We start from the raw sequence: 21736 nt of genomic DNA on the forward strand, positions 1-21736 counted from the left end.
CCTTGGCAAGGCAGGGAAGGGCTCTAACCTGGAGGACAGACTCTGGGTGTGGAGAACTGGTGGCCCAATGATGAAGGATTCTGAACTCTGCCCTCTAAGCCTTCAGCATTAGCAGGATACTTATAATGCAATCCTGGCTGTGACAGCAGAGAAAGAACTGTAAGACACCGAGCATTCATTGCTCGGTGGGTTCAAGGTTACTGTAAATAAGAAAATAAAGATGCCTAGATCCCAGCAGCCAAACTGCAGATAGCATGAGGAGCAGACACCATGCCCAATGTCAATATCCTAGTCATGGTGTGAACCGAAATGTTCTCTTAACAGTAAGGACACTTCGCTCTTCTCAGCAGGGTGACTGGCTTGTTCTTGGCATGTGCCCAGGACTTGCTGGTCACGCTTGGCTTGAAGCCTGCTTAGGATGCGGGCTTGATCTGCTTTGTGCCCCGCTATGTGCTGCTGAGTCTTCCAGGTGAACTCCTACTGTTCACCCCGTCTCCCTGAGGTTGACCGCTATGTCTGGCATACAGCAAAGGCAGAATACAGGTTATTTTTGACTATTTTACCCATGTGGGGTCAAGGGCTCTTGAACACCGCATGATAAATCAACTCATGCAGCTCAAGATTCCCCCTCCCCTCAAAAAATCTCTGAGACCAGAACAGCAGGCCTTTGCTGAACAGGTCTGGGTACTAGACTTGCTAGGGCAAATGGCGCAATTTCTCAGTTTCCAGCCCAGTCAGCTGTCTGACAGGCACTTCACACAGAATCCCTCCCCTCAAATAGTTCTAAGCCTGCCAGTCTGCAGAAACAGGAAATGGAAAATCACCACGTCCTCGCTACAGTAACACTGGAGCTGCTCGGCGTGGCACTCACGTGACAGACCACTGTTTCTAGCCTGCCTTGTGCTGTGCGGCCACCGCTGAAATACTATAGATTAGAACACGCACCACGGACACTGCAGCAGCTTTCTGGAGGAAGTAACACACACTGGTCGTATCAAGCGCACGCATCAAAGGTGAGACCCATCCTGACTTCTGAAATGTGAAACCACGGCAGGAAGGAAATACAGGGCCGACCACTCTTGCACGAGAGGCAGGGAGCGCTGAATTATTTCCTGAACAGGGACAGCCAAGTTTCCTTGCAGATTTGAGTCTAATCCTATAAATAAGTCTCACACTTTTTTGAAGCACAGCCCTGAACAAGGCTACCTGGAAAAATTGCCCCCACTTCCATCTGCTGAGACAATCCCTGGGTTGGGAAGGTCCTCTGGAGGACGAAATGGCAACTCACTCCAGTGTCCTTGTCTGGAAAACCCCATGGACAGAGAAGCTTTGAGGGCTACAGTCCAAAAGGTTACAAAAGTTGCTCCGACATGACTGAGCATGCAGGCACACAAGCAGCCTGTGATTGGTGCCCCAGTGGGGTCCCAAGAATCCCTGGCTTTAGGGCGAGCTGGGGCATCTTCCTTCATCCCTGTCCAGGAGGGACATCAGGAGGGATTAGGGTTGCTTTCAAGTTTCCGAAATCTCAAAGTCTCAGAGGGAGCGACCCCATCCCCCCACTCCGCTGGCAAAGAAGCTGCTTCTCAGCTGCTAAGTAATCAAAGCAGGGGAAGGGGAGGGGAAGGATACAGGGGTGAGAGAGAGAGGAAGACAGTTTACTAAGAGAAAGACAGGTCTCTTCTAGAATCTACGGAGGCCCAGAGGCAGTGCTTCTTTTGGTACCTTCACTAAGAGATGAGGCTATTGATGTCTGGCTTAAGAAGCCTTAAAAGTAGTTGTTGTGGGAACTCATTTCTTACCTGGGCATCCTGGACAGGACAAGGCAGAAAGGCGGGATGCAAATGCACTCCCCGCTGGGAAGCCCTAGTGGACAGTGACGAGGGGCCAGAATGGGGGAGGGACGTGGCTCTCCTTCTGATGGTGGAGAAGTGTGGCTCCAAAGGCTCCTGCACACTAAGTTCAACTGAAGAAACAAAGGATCTCCTCAGCTGTTGGTTTCAGTGCAGCCTACCAAAATCTTAAATGCACATACCTCTGACCAAAGCCATTTCATCTCTGGGCATTTATCCCACAGACATACTTCAGTGTGCAAAGATGCAGGGAAGACAGTTGTTGTCACATTGTGTAAAGCAGTGTAAAAAGAAAAAAAGGATGACAGTGTAAATATCCATTGACAGAGAAATCATTCTATGGATGTCGGTGTTTATAACATGGAGAACTCTGCACTCAGTATAAAGAGTAAGGTACCTCCACAAAGACTGATGGGAAAGACATTCCCTAAGGTACCACAAAGAAAGCATCTTTGGTGTTAACCCACTTGTGCAGATCTAACTGATCCTGATTCTTCACGGTGCACACTAATCTGGTGAACACAGAACCATGCTCCTAGAGGGAAGATACAGGGTTAGGTTCCTGTGAATCTGATCACAATCAATCAACACATAAGCTTTTTTGGACTAACACTAAGCTTTTTAGTTAAGAATCAATCCCTGGTCCAAGAAGATTCCACATGCCATGGAGCAGCTATGTCCATGTGCCACAACTCCTGAGCCCATGTGCTTAGAACCCAAGCTCCAAAAGAGAAGCCATGGCAACAAGAAGCCCACCCACAGAAGCTAGAGAAAGCCTGAGTGCAGCAACAAAGACCCAGTGGAGCCAAAAAACCCGCTACGTAACCTTTTCTGTGTATTTTTGTTTAATATATCATTGATTTATGATCACTGAACTCACAACTAACAGCACTATACCTTTTGCCTGAACAAAGCTTACCTAACAAACAAATGTTCTCCTAAGAAACATAGAGCACAGCCTTCCTAAACGCAAGAACAGAATACTGTAGTTCAACATGATGGTGGGGGCTCATTTCACACAGCAAAATCAACAACAAGCAGAAAAATCCGAAAACAAGGCACTAAACAGAGCCGAAAAGGCCACCTGATATTTGCTATTAGTGTGAGAGCCGAAATGAGAAAGCACAGAGCTGGCCCCCAAAGTTCCAGAAGCATTGGTTTTGGAGTCACAAATAAATTCCAGTGAGCAGGTGAATTTGCAAGTATGGAATCTTGGCTCATGAAAGCTGACTGTATGTTTGTATACACACAGAATATTCCTAGAAAATACATTCAATCGGTTTTGGGCAGAGATATAAGAAACTGTTCCCATAAGTTGTCTCTGGAGAGTGGGATGGGTAACAGATTTTTTATTTTAGTCTTTGAATCTTATTACAAGTGAGTGTACCACTGCTAATTTTAAAACTCTACCAGTGGGAGATGTGCCTACTACAGGTAAGCACAGAATAGCAAGACTGACTCGGGCCCGGCTAAGGGAGCCTGCCCTGCATGAGGACCCAAGGACAGAGAGGGGTCCTTTCCTTGCAGAGACCATGGGATCACCCTCCTGCTTGATGCCTCCCTCTCCTGGGGAGAAGGATGAGAGCTGAGATGAAGGCTAGCACTGGACTCAGGCTCAGCTGCAAAAAAATGGAAGTCAGAATTTTATCCTAAGAAACACATGGATTCATCTCCCTGAGCTCCCACAGCTTTTCACAAATCAGAAGTCGGGCAGGATGCGGCTCACCAACAATTCAGCACTCAGAAACATTGTTTTCTCAGGGAGTGGGCAGGGGTCCGAAAGTCACAATGAAAGAAAACAGACGCTTGCAAAGAGAAAGTATAATGGAACTGGGATTAGCTGGCAAGAAATAATGAAAAAAAAAAAGAATGATAAAAGGAGGAAGGGAGGAAATCTGGCAATTTTGTTTACTGGGCAGTTTATTCAGCTGTTAACCTACGATTCATTCCCTCCCCCACTCTGAGAAATGAAATTTATTTTCTCAATTACAAAAATACATAAGTACATCTAGATCTGGACTGATACACCCCAAACTTTGGGAATGGGACTATGGATTTGGGGAGAAACTAATTTTTTTATGCTAGGTGCTTCTGTTCCTTTTGGATTCTTTTTAACAATAAAAACATACAGTAAAAAAAAAAAAAATATATATATATATATACATATATATAGTAAGTCTCCTACATATGAACCTTCAAGTTGCAAAGATTCAAAGATGCAAATGTGTGTTCCATCAATGCCAGGCATGAGTGAAATTGCAGCTTGCTCTCTGTCTCCTATTGCTGACGATCCTTCAGCTCTACCATCTCCCCCTCCTCTCCCCCCTCCCGTCAGTAACTCTTCTTGCCCGTTCAATCGATACCAGCCCCTGTATGCCAGCTGTTGTACTGTACTACTGTACTTTTCAAGGTACTGTACTGCAAGATTAAAAATGTTTTATTTTTTGCTTTTGTTTTTGTGTGTTATCTATATGAAAAGTATTACAAACATTACAGTACAGTACTACATAGCAGATTGTGTTAGTCAGGTACCTAGGCTAACTTTGTTGGACTTATGAATGCACTCTCAAAACGGAATTTGTTCATATGTCGGGGACTTACTGCATCTCATACTTTTTATATCATCATCGTAAGATCTTATACTACATTTAAGGCCTTGCCATCCTAGCAAAATGCCACTGGTCATGCCTCTTGCCTTTCTGATTTTCTTTCCTTCCCTCTCTCCTTTCTCTCTTTCCCCGGTCCATATCCTGGGGATAAGGACTCAGCACACATTCATCTCTGAACGGCAATAACGAGGCAAAGGCGAAACTCCAAGTTTCCTTCAAAAAGTTCAACACAGAATAACCACATCTGGGCAGCAACTCCACTCCGACGTTGATAATCAAAAGAATTGAAAATAAATGTTCAAACAAAATTGGTGCTCAAATGTTCACAGCAGCACTAATCCTAGCAGCCAAAACGTGAAAACCACCCCCATGTCCATCAACATGTGAATGGATACACAAATTGTGGTCCATCCATGCAAGGCTGTACGTATCCATACAGCCATAACAAGGGATGAGGTACTGAAGTACTGACACATGCTACAACATGGATGAATCTTAAAAACTTAAAAGAAAGCAGACATAAAAAGGTCACATATTGTATGATTCCTTTCCATATGCGATATCCAGAACAGACACAAAACAGACGGGTGGTTGCCAGGGGCTAGGGATGGGCAGGAATGGGAACTGGCTGGTTAATGGGGTACGTGGGCCCCTTTCGGAGTGATGGGCACGTTCTGGAACTAGAAAGAGCTGATGGCTGTGCAACAGTGGTACGTGAACTAAATGCCACAGAACCGCACACTTTACAGTGGTCAGAATGGTAGATTCTATGTTGTGATGTGAATTCTACCTCAATTTAAAAAAACAAAGCAAAATTCCAAACTGTGTGATTTGGGGCCTCTCTGAACCTACAGAATGGGCGGATGACAGCACGACTACCCGGGCTGGGTGCAAGGCTTCCAAGTGACGTGTGTATGAAGTGGCTGGCACAGGGCTGGGTATGTAGAAAGGGACCAGTAAACAATGCAGCCAGCCCATCAGGACGATGATTATGGGGCACCATCAAAGCCAACTCACCTGCAAGTGGTGGGGTTTCTGTGTTGTCAAACTGCCCTTTTAATTAAACAACAACAACAACCAAAAGACAGCTAGCGAGGGGTGCTGTATAAGACAAAAGACTCCAGAAGACAGTGGCTCTATTCAATTTATGGCACACTTAGATCTAGATTATACTTACAGAAGGAGTCTCTCCAGGGTATCCTGGTGGCTCAGTGGTAAAGAATCTGCCTGCCAATGCAGGAGATGAGTTTGATCCCTGCGTCGGGAAGATCCCTTGAAGGAGGAAATGGCACCCCACTCCAGTACTCTTGCCTGGGAAATCCCATGGACAAAGGAGACTGGGGGGCTACACAGTCTACGGGGTCACAAAAGAGTCAGACACGACTTAGCAACTGAACAACAACAGGAGTCTCTCCTCTGTTAAGGAAGGAAATGAAGTTAACTTGGTCATACAGGGACTTCTCTGGTGGTCCAGTGGTTAAGAATCTACTTAGCAATGCAGGGGATGAAAAATAAATAAATGAAACTTGATCACAGAGAGGCAAAGGGCGGCTCTGCCCCTGGTCCGCCATGGACCAGCCCACAAACTCTTGCTTTTCTTCCTCCTTCCGCAGTCTGGAGACATGGGTTCTCGACCGGCTCCTGTTTTATGGGAGCAGAGAAAGTGCATGTGGGTGAGAGGGCTCCATCTATGCAAGACTCTCACCTGGAAGCAGCTGCAAAAACCCAAGAACTGTCACCCTTCTTATCTGGGAATTAATTATTTGCTAGGAAATGAGCAGAACTCCGAACCTCCTGAGCAAGGTGACCTCCCTTGTGGCCGACAGTTGGCCTGGGGAGAGGCGAAGGAGGAATGAATAGGATTTCAGGCTGTCATGGAAACTTTTCTTGCCTGGGGCCCCTGAGCATATGGCAGGTGTCCTGAAAAATCCATTCCTGCCACTCGAGGCTGGCTGCCACCCTCAGACATGCGGGTGTGTCAGGGGTCTGCCTCTCTGTCTGAAAGGCACCCCCCTCTGCCCTGGCAGCCGCTGCACAAAGAAGTCCCCAGTGAACACCTCCCACCCCAGCTCCCCAGACAGACGCTGGAGCCTCGGTGGCCCCGTGGAAATCCAAGTCCTCCGCCCCAGGGCCCTCGATGCAGACCACAGATCACAGACAGCAGCAAGCCAGAGGCCACGGCGCAGACTCCCCGAGGGCCCCCCGAAATGCGACGTCCGTGCTGCCTTCCACTGACAGGGACGTCTCGCCAGCCCCCAGCTCCTCCCAAGACCAAAGAGAGCTGCGTGCTGATTTGGGACTTTGAAGTAGCAAGCAGGCCAGTCTCCCAGCAAGCCAAGATCCCCTATATCACAGGGGAAAGCCAGCTGGTCCAAGGTAGAGAAAATCACAAATTGAAAGGCTGTAAACCCAAAGCTGGCACAGGGATTATAGATAACAGCAGGTGGCAGGTGTCAGGGTGGAAAACAAGGCAGAATGCTAAAAACTCTAATGCCATGTGTTTGGAACTGCATGATGGTGATGAAGGGTTCACAGCAGTGTGCCAGGGACAGACAAAGCCACTGGAGAAAATGGGCATGGTCTTCTTGAAGCATCAGCGGGAAATCAAAGAATGGGGAAGGGCCCCCTGTAATAAAATAGGACAGTAACGTAATGCAGCGACGAAGGCAAAATCTGATTAGATATCAAGGTAATGTGACTGCAGCTGGTCTAATGTGACTGCAGCTGGTCACTGTAGGGTATGTGCTCCTCTGCATTAAGGGCAACTTGGAGAAATGTGGATGTTCCCACTCTAAGGGAACCCTTGGCTCCATTCATTTCCTTTAGTCCACAAATACTATATTCCGAGGCCTTCCTATGTGCTCCTTTCCCCTCTGAAACTCACTGCTTAGTGGGGGTGTGCTGCTCAGTCACTCAGTCCTGTCCAACTCTTGGACTGTAGCCTGCAGGTTGGACTATGACCCCATGGACTGTAGCCTGCAGGTTCCTCTGTCCATGGGATTCTCCAGGCAAGAATACTGGAGTAGGTAGCCGTTCCCTTCTCCAGGGGCTCTTCAGGAATTGAACCAGCATCTCCAGACTCTCCTGCCTCTCCTGCACTGCAGGCAGATTCTTTACAGCTGAGCCATCAGGGAAGCCTGCTTAGTTGGGGAGGTGGGTTTTAATTAAAAATCCACGATGCCGTGGAACTGTACATCAGAGACACCTTACATACGCACCACTCACTCTGCAGGCAGTGGTGGAGGCTTTCTTGGGGATGCAAGTGCAGGGCCTGAGTGCCGTCTAACCAAGACCAGATGGGCGGGGGAAGAGAATGGAGGGTCTGGGCAGAGGGAACAGCAGATTCAAAGCTCTGTGACAGGGGAGCAGGGGGACTGGCTGGAACCCAGGGAGGTAAGAGGAGAAAGGCATGAGGTCAGAGAGGCAGGACCCTGACGGCTGATCCTTTTAAGACTGTCAGCAAACCAGAGGGCGATTTTAAAGTGGCAGCATGGCATGGCAGACTCTGTTTGGACCAGACCAGGAGCATGTTCATTTCCTACCCAGGCAGACAGACAGATGGTCAAAGCCATGCTGTGTTTTAGTGAGGCCTCATTGAAAGAGGCCTGTGCCCAGGCCTGACTCCTGCTTGGGCCCCACACAAGCAGTCACACTTCTAAACATGTCTAAGGACAGTGGTTGCTAGAGTTCCCCACCCACCCACTTAGCACATTCAGAGGCCCTATGTCAGAAAGGAGGTAACATGGGGTTAAGACACAGATTCTGGCATCCTGCATTTCTGGGCTCAAATCCTATCTGCTATAGACCCAAGCAAAATTTCTTAACCTCTCTGTGCCTCGGTGAAATGCAGGTACTCAAAGATCTGTCTTCTAGAGTCATTATGTGGATTCTTTTAAGACCAAGTTGCTAAAATCCTTATGCCTTATAGCCTGGTATATTTTAGATGCTAAAGAACATGTTGATTATTATTACTATAGCTTGCATTCAGCTAGGGCTTCCCTAGTAGCCCAGATGGTAAAGCGTCTCCCTGCAGTGTGGGAGATCCAGGTTTGATCCCTAAGTCGGGAAGACCTACTGGAGAAGGAAATGGCAACCCACTCCAGTATTTTTGCCTGGGAAATCCCATGGATGGAGGAGCCCGGCAGGCTCCATTCCATGGGGTTGCAAAGAGTCGGACACAACTGAGCAACTTCACTTCTTCGCATTCAGCTAAGGATGAATACAGAAGATGCACAAAGATCACGGAAATGTAGAACAATTCGGGAGCACGTGGGCTCGTGGAGCAGGAGGGCACGGCACAGGGAAGGAAGCAGGTTCCACGTACTTGCGAGCAGGAGGCAGGAGACCGCCACGGCGTAGAGCTGCTTGGAGGTGGTGATGTCATAGCGATCCAGGAAATGATCCAGCAGGTAGACAGCCAGGTGCCGGGCAGCGGGGCAAAGCTGGCAGTGGCTGCTCAGCAGGGTCAAGATGTCGACAAAGAACCGGCGGCTCTTCAGGAGCGGGGAGTGGGCTCGGAAGGTGGGCAGCTTCAGCTCCTGGAACAGGTAGGGCAGAAGAGGGGGTCAGGGCTGCCTCCCAGGAGCCTCACGGCCCACCTGCTGGCTGGTGAGGGAGCATCAATTCCCTCCATTCCCTCTTCGCTTTCCTTCAAGCCCCAAATGGCAGTCGCTCTATTCTAGAAACTCTTGGACCATCCCCCTCCTGCCCTCGCTGAGCTCAGGCTCGTGAAGTGTCAAGAACGTGAAGACAGAGGCAAAGGAAGCAGCCTGGTCATTCCCAGCAAAAGGTCGACTGCCTGAGATGCACAAGGCCATAAAACACACAGGAGGACTTAAGTTGGAGTCCCAAGTCCAAATTCAGGTTTTTCCACTCAACCAAGTTGTATGACCTTGGTCAGCCCACCTTCACCTTGGCTTCCTTTCCAACAGCTGAGGATTAAATGAAAAATGGATGTAAAGTACCAAGCACCCAGCAACCTTTCAGGGTCCTCGGCTTAATTTCCTCTATGGGTGCGATTGTGAGAAACACTGTTTTGAAAAAAATTCAGTGTAAGAAAGGTTGTTAATTTTGAGCATAAGGACTTCCCTGGTGGTCCAGTGGTTAAGATCCACACTCCCAATGCAGGGGGGCCAGGTTCCATCCCTGGTCAGGGAACTAGATCCCACACGCCACAAGTAAGACTTCACATGCCACAACTAAAGATCGTGTATGCCACAACTACAACATCCTGCATGACACTATGATCGGAGACCCTGAGTGCTACAACTCAGACCTGGCCCAGCCTAATAAAAACTAGAGTACAGAGAACTCCAAATAGCCTTCACCCAGATTCATCAGTTGTTACCTTACCTTTTCTTTCTCTATATACACACTTTTTCTAAGTTTCAGCCATCATATGTCCCCTGAGGAGGTGACTCTTCCTTCGTAATTTATGTACTTCTGTGTCATCCCCACTCCAGTACTCTTGCCTGGAAAATCCCATGGACAGAGGAGCCTGGTGGGCTGCAGTCCATGGGGTGGCTAAAGAGTCAGACATGACTGAGCGACTTCACTTTCACTTTTCACTTTCATGCATTGGAGAAGGAAATGGCATCCCACTCCAGTGTTCTTGCCTGGAGAATCCCAGGGACGGGGGAGCCTGGTGGGCTGCTGTCTATGGGGTTGCACAGAGTCGGACACGACTGAAGCGACTTAGCAGCAGCAGTAGCAGCATCTGAATTTATCAGTCAAACACAAGCAAGTGCAACAAGAAAACTATGTCACCCAAGATTTTGATGAATGAAAAAATTTTCTTATACCTCTACCATACATTTAACCAAGCAGACCAGACACAGTTTAGTAAGGAAATGTCTTAGCAACATTTTGTCAAAAAGGGAAACAAAAAAGAAGCAAAAATCCAGGAAAAACATAAAGAAGAAGCTGCAGAAAAGGAACTGTGAGAGCTCACTAAGGCCAGGTTAACTGGGGGATGAGATTAAAACAAACTGGTGACCCTCCCCTGCCTAACACCCGCTCTTAACCCTGGGGCTGTGAATAGCAACAGCTTTGGGACAAGGAGATATCTGTTCATTCACTCATTTAAGAGATATCAATTCATTCATTTCACTCAATAAGTATCAAGTACCTTCTATATATCAGGCATTATTCTAGGCAGAGGGGGGTACAATCAGGAATGAGACAGACACAGACATGAATGTAAGATTAAAACTGTAAAACTCTTAAAAAGAAAAAAAAACAGGAACAAATCTTTATGATTAGGTTAGGCAGTGGTTTCTTTGATATGATATCCAAAACAAAAGGAATAAAAAAAGAGAAAAAATTGCATAAGTTAGACTTCAAAATTTAAAACTTTCAAAAGATACCATCAAGAAAATGAAAAGATAACCCACGGGATGGGAGAAAATATTTGGAAATCACAGATCAGTAATAGACTCTAATTCAGAATATACAAAGAACTCTTACAAATCGTCAATAAAAAGACCAACAACCCAATTTAAAAATGGGCAAATGACTGAACAGATATTTCTTCAAAGAAGGTATAGAAATTGCCAATAAGTACATGAAAAGATGCTCAACATTACTTTGCTGCTGCTGCTGCTGCTGCTGCTGTGTCGCTTCAGTCGTGTCTGACTCTGTGCGACCCCACAGACGGCAGCCCACTAGGCACCTCCGTCCCTGGGATTCTCCAGGCAAGAATACTGGAGTGGGTTGCCATTTCCTTCTCCAGTGCATGAAAGTGAAAAGCGAAAGTGAAGTCGCTCAGTCACGTCTGACTCTTTAGCGACCCCATGGACTGCAGCCTACCAGGCTCCTTCATCCATGGGATTTTCCAGGCAAGAGTACTGGAGTGGGGTGCCATTGCCTTCTCCACAACATTACTTTAGGGAAAATGCAAATCAAAACCACAATCAGATACCACTTCACATCCATTAGAATGGCTATTATAAAAACAAAAACAGAAAATAAACACATGCTGGTGAGAATGTGAACAAACTGGAACCCTCATACACTGCTGGTGTTAAAGAAAAATGGTGCAGCCACTGTGGAGGATGATTTGGCAGCTCCTCAAACTGTAAAAGAGTTACTGCATGACCTAGCAATTCCAATCCTTGGTGTACACTCAAGAGAAATGGAAACAGATGACCACACAAAAACTTGAACTTAAATGTTCATAGCAGCATTATTCATAATAGCCCCCAAATGAAAACAACACAAATGTCCACCAACTGATGAATGGAAATATATGGTATACCCATCCTATGGAATATTATTATTCCACAAAAAGGAATGAAATACTGATATGCATTACAACTTGGATGAACCTTGAGAACATTATGTTAAGTGAAAAAAATCCAGTCATAAAAGGCCACATATCATAGGACTCTCTTTATATGAAATGTGCAGCACAGGAAAATCTGTTAGGGAATTGCTGACCAAAACTGTCCACCTGGGTCAGGCATGGTAATAACCACTTGCATGAGCTGTCTCACAACAGGAGATCAGAGATCCCCATAAGGAACACGGTGCTGCCACTGAAAACTAACCAGGAAAATTTGGGAGGGGCCAAAAGGAGAGAGGAGTCACCAACCCATAATATGTCCTGCCAACCTCCCAGAAATCCTCCCTTGGCAGAGAGATCCTGGTGCCATCAGGAAGGACCCTAGTCAGACCAAAAGTGGGCACAGCAAGATGACTGGCCACAGACAACCTTGTAAGCTAATCCCATTACCATAAAAACTGAGTGAGCCATGAGGCAGAGGAACCCTCTGGCCAGGAGGAGGGAACCCCCTCCTGGGTTCTCTCATCCCACTGTTCTCTGCCTGGGCGCCCCTTCTCAATAAAGTCTTTTGCTTTGTAAGGACATGTGTATCCTCGGACACTTCGCTTCCAAGTGTTAGACAAGAGCCCACTCTTGGGCCCTGGAAGAGGCCTCCCTTCTGGTAACAAATCCATACAAACAGAAGGTAATCAGAGATTACTGGAAGCTGGGGGCAGGTGGGAAGGTTAATGGCAGGGGGAACCTGCTAATGGATATGAGGGCTCTTTTAGGAATGACTAAAATGTTTTTAAATTAGACAGTGTCGATGGTTGTACATCTCTGTGAATACACTAAAAAGCAACTGAATGTGACTTCAAAAGGGTGAATTTTATGGTATGTGAATGATATCTCAATAAAGCTGTTATAAAAAAAAATAAGACAGACATATCACCCACTCTAATGGAGTTTATGGCCCTGTTGGAAAGAGATGACCATCAAAGAGTAAGGCAACTGCAGAATTCCAAACCGGGATCAGCACTGCAGAGGAAAGCTGTGGACACTGGTAAAGCTGCTCGTCTTCCCTGAGGGAGGGGAGACCTGCCCTCTGAAAGCGAAGCCTGGTAGAGATTTCATGCTAGGATCTCTTCTCTGACTTATTTCCCCAGAACCTGAGGCCACAACACCTCTGTCTCCGTAGCCCTAAAGCTGTGATCATGGAAGGTGCCCAATGCCTGATGAATTATTTCCTGTCCCTAACATTACACATGAAGAAACTGAGTGTGACAAAGTCCTATAACCCCAGGGCTTAACTAACAAGAAATATTAGATCTGAGACTAGAAGAATTTGAATGTATCCTTTTCCTCAACCTTTTACTATTTTTTTAAATCAATGAGAAAATCTTTTCTAATAAACAATTTTTAATTGAAGTATAGTTGATTCACAGTATTTTGTTAGTTTCAGGTTACAGCAAAGTAATTCAGTTAACATATATACATTTTCAGATTCTTTTCCACTATAGGTTATTACAAGATATTGAATACAGTTCCCTGTGCTATACAGTAAATTTTTATTCTTTATTTTATATGCATCTGTTATTCCCGTATTCCTAATTTATCCACCCCTCCTTTCCCCTTTGTTAACAAAGTTTGTTTTTTATGTGTGAGTCCGTTTCTGTTTTACAAATAAATTCAATTGCATTATTCTTAGATTCCACATGTAAGTGATAACACATATTTGTCTTTCTCTACCTGACTTACTTCATTTAGTAAGTCACATGATAATGATACTCTCTAGGTCTGTCTGTCCATGCTGCTGCAAACGGCATTATTTCATTCTCTTTTATGGCTGAATAATAATCTGCTGTATATATGTACCACATCTTTATCCATTCATCTGCTAATGCACATTTAGGTCGCTCCCAAGTCTTGGCTATTGTGCTGCTATGAACATTGGTGTGCTTGTATCTTTTAGAGATAGAACTTTCATCTTCTCTGGATATGTGCCCAGGAATGGGGTTTCTGGATGATATCACAAATTTTTTTAGTTTTTTAGGGAACGTCCATACTGCTTTCCACAGCGGTTGTACCAATTTACATTCCATTCCCTGGTGGTTCAGTGGTAAAGAATCCACCTGCAATACAGGAGATGTGGGTTCAATCCTTGGGTCGGGAAGATACCCCTGGAGAAGGAAATATCAACCCACTCCAGTTTTCTTGCCTGGGAACTCCCATGGACAGAGGAGCCTGGTGGGCTACAGTTCACAGAGTCACAAAGACTTAGCAACTAAACAAAACAGTGTAGAAGGGTTCCCTTCTCTCCACATCCTCTCCAGCATTTATTATGTGTAGACTTTTTAAATCATGGACAAAATCTTCACTTCTTTAAGGAAAGGATTTGACTTCTTTGGGTATTTTTCATCTTCATTGTTTGATGGATTCATGCTACCACCACAGGACTTCAAGCTGCTTGAGGGTGTGAGTCTGGATCTGCTCTTACTCCTGCTTGTTTTGCCACTGCCCTGGTGTGACAAGTACATGGTCAGATGCCTGGAATTAAATGGTGAAGGAGTGAAGGAAGGAACGGGGAGAAGAAGGGAGGGACTCAGTGGTGAGTACTGACTGCCCAGGGCCCAGAGGAAGGTATGGCCACTTGTGTAGAGTAGCAAGTCAGTGGGAACCTCAAGGAGACCTGTCTAGTCAAATTCTGGAAGGATGTCTAGGAACTAACCTGTTGAAGATGAAGGGGGAAAGGAAGTTCAGCTGGAAACACAGAACCTGCAAGGCCACACTGGTGTCCCGTCTGGGGAAGCTGGAGCCCTTGGAACAGCCAGAGAGGGAGAGTATGCTTGAACAAAGCAGGCTGCAAGGCTGGACAGGGTCTCAATCTATATGTCCTGCTAAGATGGTAAAGAACACGCCTGCCAATGCCGGAGACGTAAGAGTCACAGGTTCAATCCCTGGGTCGGGAAGATCCCTTGGAGGAGGGCATGGCAACCCACTCCAGTATTCTTGCCTAGAAAATCCTATGGACAGAGGAGCCTGGCAGGCTACAGTCCATGGGGTCGCAAGAGTTGGACACGACTGAAGGGACTTAACATGTAAGATATCCCGCCTGCCCTGTGGGCAATGGGAGCCAGTGAAGGGTTTGGAGCAGGGCAATGACAGTAAAGGGTTTAGAGCAGAGTGGCCTTGCAGGGAAGATCTCTCAGTCAGTCTTGCCCTGGCTTATAGCCAGACAGCTGGTAGCAGCAGCCAATTTGCGGTTGCAGCCCTCTCATCACCAGGACCCCCTCCCCACCCTCCAGCAGCTCCCACAAGCTTGCAGCCTACTTGGGTATTTCCTCTAAGCAGAGGGTTCTAAGGCTCTTGACAAGAAGCAACAACAATCTCAGATACTTAGTGTTCCATAGGCAACAGCTGCTGGAAATTAGCGAAGTGACCTTTGGCCCGGGTTGCACTGCCCTCATCCAGGTGGTTCAAAGGCTCCAAACACAAGAAGTCAGATATGCAACGTTCTGACTTCTCTCTGGTTTTAGCTCAGCCCGACAGAGCTTCACTCCCATCCTCTGCATTCTCCCTTGTGTAGGAAAAGCTCAAAGCAAGATGCTGTATGTCTTTCCTCTGCACACCCTCCTGCAGAAAGAGCCCACTGGCTTGAGCAGATTCTCTGAGGAAGCCATCGGTACATAAAACAGCTATGGACCTTTGGAATAGGCAATAATAGCTCAAGAAGGAGTCAGCAGGTAGGGCTTCATGGAAAAGGCTGTTCTCAAGGGTGTGCAGGCTTCTAGGAAGGAGAACAGCTGTCTGTGATGCTCCTCAGCTCCACTTCTGCTCATCCCTCAGACAGGTTTAATCATCACTTATAAAGAGAGGCTTTCTCTGATCCCTCATCATTCTAAATCAGGTGCCCCTTGTTAGCATGCTGTTCTTCAAGGCCAGATATTTACTTATTTATGTGTCTCTTCCTGCTAAACTCTAGCTGCAAAGAGCAGGAGCCACATCCACCCTGCCAAACCAACTGCCCAGAGCCTGGCATAGGGGCAGGTGCTCAAAAAAAATCTCTGCATAAGTTAAAAAAAAGGAATGAACGTCCATCAGAAGGCAAGGAGGAAACATACATACATGATTCCAACTATATGACAATCTGGACTAGGAAAAACTATGGAGAAAGTAAAGAAAAGATCAGTGGATGCCAGAGGTTGGGTGGGGGAGAGATAAACAGGGGGAGCATGGAGGACTTTCAGGGCAGTTAAACTACTGGGTATGGTACTATAATGGTGGAGACATGTCATTCCACATTTGTCCAAACTCACAGAATGTACACCAGCAAAAGTGAACGCCAATGTAAACTGGTCTCGGGGTAATGTGTTTATGTAGGTCCACTACAGGAGCGCTTCCTGAGCCGCCCCTCACTGGCTGCTCTTTACGTGAGGATTTGTAGCTTCACTGACTTGTTAACAAATGGACCCTTCTGGTGGGGGTTGTTGATAGTGGAGGAGGCTGTGGATGTGGAGGGGAGGCGGGGTACATGGGACATCTCTGTACCTCCTGTTCAATACGCTGTGAACCTAAAACTGCCTGAAACACAAAGTCAGTTAAAAAATAAGAATGAACACAAGGACATCCCTCCCTGTTCCAGATACACTCCTCCACATTTAGGGGAACAGCCTGACACGGATTGCAACATTAGGCAGTTCTGGGGTGGAATCTCACCTCTACTGTTTACTAACCCTGGACATGTGAATTCTGAACTCCGGTGTCCTCACCTGAAAAGGAGGTCACACTGTCATAATGTAAAGCGTGTGGCACTTAACAGCACTTGCCTGCCTTTCCCTCAAACTGGGCAATCAACCTTCAGATAAGTTGAGCTTATCTGCCTCTGTCGGGCTCTCAAAGGATCCTGATTTGTACTGATGAAGGAGACATTCTACCTGAGGGTTTATAGCTGGGCTGGGGTGGGGAGAGGGGGGTGGCAGGGCAGAGAAAGCTGCCTGCCTCCGCATGCTCTGCAGAGACTCTGAGCCTTCACTTCTACTCAGCACCTCAGAGCAGGGTGATTCTTTGGGAAATGAACAACAAACCAGGACGCCAGCATGCCTACCCTGTTTGTTGAGAGTCTGGCCAATTATTCCCCTAACCCAATTGTGAGGGGGGGGCGGCGCCGGGGAGTGGGGGAAGGCATCCATTACAAGGGCTTTGCTCTAAGGATCGCATTCCTCTCGGAGCACTCTTGACCTAAGGCAGCTCGAAGCAGCTGGGTGCACGAAGCCAGCCCCTCTGCTGAGCTGCCTGAATTCCAGAAACAAAAAGGCAGCCAGCGAGGGGCGGCTCAGGAAGCGCTCCTGGATTAGGCAGGCACTTGGCAGGCAGGCAGGCAGCTGCTGGAGAGGGCGGAAAGGGGGCAGGAACAGGCCAGGCAGGGTGATCCTGCTCACAGTGGGGCCAGGGGCAGCATCAGTGTGGCCGGCACAAAAGCCACACTGAGAAGGGGCAGGGTGGAGGGGCAGGCAGAGGCTTCCTGAAACTCTCCCTCCCTAGACCTTTATCACCTGAGCCAGACGGGAGAGCTTTTATCTGCCCTCCCAGAAGGTTGATTGCCCAGTTTGAGCAGGTGGGGGCACAAAGACAGATGGTTGTGATGGGGTTGGGGAGGGCAGGTAGGTGGGACTCCACCTTTAAAAAAAAACAGCAAAAAACCCTGCTTTTGCTATCTCAGTTGTTGTTGTTTAGTCGCTAAGTCGTGTCCGATTCTTTTGCGACCCTATGGACACCAGGCTCCTCTGTTCATGCAATTTCCCAGGCAAGAATAGTGGAATGGTTGCCATGCCCTCCTCCAGGGGATATTCCCGAGCCAGGGACTGATCTGGATCTGGTACAGTTAAGGGCAAATGAACATCTGGTGAATGAGGGGATGAATGTATTAATGAATGAATGGAGTGTTCTGTGATGAACACAGGTACAACCCAAGCAACACCAACTGGGGGGACTTCCCTCCACCTGGAGCCTTCTCTGCCCTCCTCCCCTAGATCTCCCTTACCTGGTCCTGCACCCTTCCCTGGGGGTAACCAAGACGGTTGGGGGACAGTCCCAGGGTGAGAAGCCCCAGAGGTGCCATCCTGGAGGAGAGGAAGGTGATGGGTGTCAAGACAGGCTGGAGTCCTTTAGAAACACTCTCCTGCCTGCCCAAGGGCTCTTCTAGAGGCTTCCAAAGCAGAAAGAGGACCGCCTGAGAGGGGCAGGGCTCCGAGAAAGACCAGGGACAAGGGAATCACGACCTACATGAAGCCCCAAACCAAGTTACACACAGGAGGCAGGGCCGCCCGGAGTCCAGGCATGCAGACCCCTCCCTCACCCCCAGCACAGAGGCACTGACCTTGGCAGAGGTGGCAAACCCCGCACACCTGCGCTGTGCTCAGATGTGTCTGGGAACAGGAGCGAGGCCAGCTCCAAGTGCAGTCTGACAGACCCGGAGCCCCCAGCCAGGAGAGCTGGGTGGGGACCGCAGCCTGTCACTGCTGCAGGACAGATGGGCAGGAAATTCAGAGTGTGCTCCTCACACAAAGGCTCTGCTCACATTTTGAGGCTAACCTCAGAGGGCTCTGAAGGTCACATGCACTGTGAAAGTTCAGCCAGTCACCCCTGGTTTCTCACGATGAGAGGAAAGGAAGTCTTCATTTGACCCCGTGGTGTCCTGCGCTGTGTTACTTTCTAATTGCCTCTTAACCCACTCCTCCTGCCGATCTCAACTTAAAAGTCACTTCTGAACAGAGTGTCCCCAGGGAATGCCCCTGTCAGAACTCAGGGGCATCCAGGACTTTCTATCCAAATCTCCATCCATCAATCCACTGTCCTTCTTCACCCCTGACTGCAGACATCATGAGGGCAGGGGCAGGGTTCGTCTTGTTCAGCTCCAGGACACCAATGCCTGACACAAAAGAGATACTCAATTCTTCTTCTCCAAATTTGGGGAATGGTAAATACTTGAAATGAAAAGGCAGGAAAAAACTAGTTGCTCCTGATCTTATGTTGAATAAAACTATTCATCTAGCTGGGCAATTCAAACTACTCAAAGCCCGGCAGTGTAGGGGCAGGGGTTGGGGGTGATGCTGAATTCCAGGGGAAAGAGAATGTTGTCCTTGCCTTGCAGTGGCATGTCCCTCAGTCTACCCAACAGCAAGGAGGGTAGGGTAACCAAGGAGGAAGCAGGTCAGTGTTTACAGAGGACTGGAAGCTTTAAGAATCTAAATCATACTCTCCATACTTGGTCATTCCAAAGATACTGGTTGCTGACATGTGTCCCATGACACCCCGGCCCCTGAAGAAGAGGCTTCTGTGGGCCATTCGTTTGGGAAACACTGCATACCACATTCTGTGTGCATGCTCAGTCACTCAGCTGTGTCCAACTCTTTGTGATCCCAAGTACTGTCGCCCACCAGGCTCCTCTGTCTATGGGATTCTTCAGGCAAGAATACTGGAGTGGGTTGCCATTTCCTACACCAGGGGATCTTCCTGACCCAGGGATCAAATTGGCGTCTTCCTCAAAGTCTCCTGCACTGCAGAGTCTTACCTCTGAGCCACCAGGGAAGCCTACTACTACATTGTTCCTTCCTAAAAAGCATCATATATTAGCCCATTAGAGGCCCAGAAACATTTGTTCAGAAAAAACTCACAGTTTTGGGAAACTCTAAGTTAAATTTATCCAGGGACCACTATCACCCCCACCCACGCTTTTTGGTGATTTACAGTGCTGGCAGCTGGGACTCCAGCACATCTGCAAAGCAAGACTCTGGTGAAAATCCCTGGCACACTGTCTAGTAATCTGATAACTCTAAATTTAGAGACTAACTGAAAAGTTTGCTGAGATGGAAAACCACAGCCTCTACCTGCAGAATGGCCCCTGCTAAGAACTTCCACATGGTGGTGGTATTAAGGAGCCTAGGAGGGGCACAAGAGGCCAAAGACTCCAGCCGTAGAAGCCCCAGGCAGCCAGGTGCTGGGTGCCCTGCCTTGAGGGGTCCGGGGACTGGGCGCCAGATTAACCCCCGCCCACCCCGTCCCATCTCATGCCTGTGCTATGAACTCGAGCTCAGTCACCTCAGTTGTGTCCGACTCTTTGCAACCCTATGAACTGTAGACCACCAGGTTCCATTGTCTATGGGGGGGATTCTCCAGGCAAGAATACTGGAGTGGGTTGCCATGCCTTCCTCCAGGGGGTCTTCCCAACCCAGGGATAGAACCCGTGTCTCCCGCAACTCCTGCATTGCAGGCACATTCTTTACTGCTGAGCCACCAGGGAAGCCCATCTCACACAAATATATATATATATATATTTGGCAGCATCCTGTCCTCCATAAACACAGACCTGGGTTCCTCCTTGATACTCTGCTGTTACTGGATAGACTGAGGTACATGCTACCCAAGGCAAGGACAGAGCTTTCTCTCTCTCCTGGATTACACCTCCCCTCTGGTCTTCATGAGAATCTGGACTTGCTCATTATGACGAATAGTTTTATATAACCGTCCATTTCATATATATGTATCATATATATATATATATATATCATATATCACATAATTTGAAAGCTTATATGTCATTAGCCAGACACTATGTCTCATGCATTTTGTCCTCTCATCCTCCAACAGGCCCACGAGATGGGGATCATTGGCGTCCTGGTGTTCCAGACCAGGATGGCTCAGAGAAGCTAAGTAACCTGCTGAAGGCCATCGAGGTAATGAAGGTCATATCTGAGTCTGGGCTTTCTGACTCTGTGCTCTTAACATTATGTTTTGGGGCCTCCATGGGATAATTTAGGCTTGTGTTTTCCTTCCAAAATAATGTTATATGAAACCATTTATAAAATAAAGGCAATGGCACCCCACTCCAGTACTCTGGCCTGGAAAATCCCATGGACGGAGGAGCCTGGTGGGCTGCAGTCCATGGGGTCGCTGGGAGTCGGACACGACTGAAGCGACTTAGCAGCAGCAGCAGCACTATAGAAATTTTAGAAAATATGATGAGTACTAAGATGAGTACATTAAATCACCAGTAATCCCGCACTGGGAGATAACTGTGAGCCCATACAAGTCTCGTTACATGCCCTTCTGACATTGCTTCTCTACACAGAGATGTCCCCCAACAACTTAACCCATTCAGGCTCTCCTCTCAACACTCCCTGTCTTGAGGTGGGCCCAGGCAGGGGAACTGCCACTAACACCAGCAGAACCCAGGAGACTGAGGCTCAGAAGTGCAATGGCCCAGGCCACTGCAGGTCAGTGGCAAATCCTGGCGTGGACATCAGAGGAGCTGGCTGGGCCTGGGGTGGGACACGGCTTTGAGTGTGACAACTGCTGCATAAACACGCCAAGGTGCGGGGCACGGCCGAGCTGCCCTCCCACACCAGCCACTGAAAGAAAGCCACTCGGGGTCTCGTCCCATGTGCCTCCCACCAAGCTCTTCCTCCCTGCTGCCAACTGCTGCCTCCCTAGGGAGGCTGGGCCTCCAGGCACCGGGCCAGCTGCTTGGGAAACAGCTCCAGGGCTTGAGTCCGCCAGAGAACAAAGAGCAGCAAGACGGTGAAGAAACACCATGGGTAACCAAGGTGACCAAGAGGAAGTGGAGACTTGCAAATGGAAAGGGAGAAAGAAAGGGGAGGGGTGGGCTAATTCTTCAGAGGCCTCAGGAGGACAGGCCACAGACCTGGGAGGCCCTGCAAAGCCAGAGGATCACCCAACCCCTCCCTCCCCCTCGCAAACCGATTGCTTCATAGAGCCTGAGGAGGCATTTTCCGTAAAGAATCAACTTCTCTGCGGGAACATTATTTCAACATCCTCGAGAGGGTGGCCTGCGGTACATGAAGCCGACAAGGCTGGTCACATCCTCCCCTGCTGATGTCTGGCCTGCAGCTTCCTTCCAGCAGAGAGAGGTCACCCTGAGCCACCCCACCTCTCATGGGGCCCCCCTGAACTCTGCAAATCATAGGAGGGCCAGCTCCAAACACACTTCCTCATTCCCA

The 21736-nt window shown here is 48.1% G+C and overlaps 1 protein-coding gene across 3 annotated transcripts in view; it reads right to left on the minus strand.

Moving 5' to 3' along the window:
• CCNJL (cyclin J like) overlaps positions 1 to 21736 on the minus strand; it is a 62638-nt gene that overhangs the window by 22739 nt on the left and 18163 nt on the right. For all 3 annotated transcript variants that reach the window (XM_086412725.1, XM_086412723.1, XM_086412724.1), the window contains exon 3: positions 8784 to 8997. In XM_086412725.1, the coding sequence (XP_086268851.1) occupies positions 8784 to 8997 (214 nt within the window). The remainder of the gene's footprint in view (positions 1 to 8783; positions 8998 to 21736) is intronic.

Source organism: Bos grunniens, chromosome 7 (genome assembly GCF_055505025.1).
Source record: "Bos grunniens cultivar Pamir isolate PY7600 chromosome 7, Bosgru_T2T1.0, whole genome shotgun sequence".
In the NCBI taxonomy this organism is placed as follows: Eukaryota; Metazoa; Chordata; class Mammalia; order Artiodactyla; family Bovidae; genus Bos; species Bos grunniens.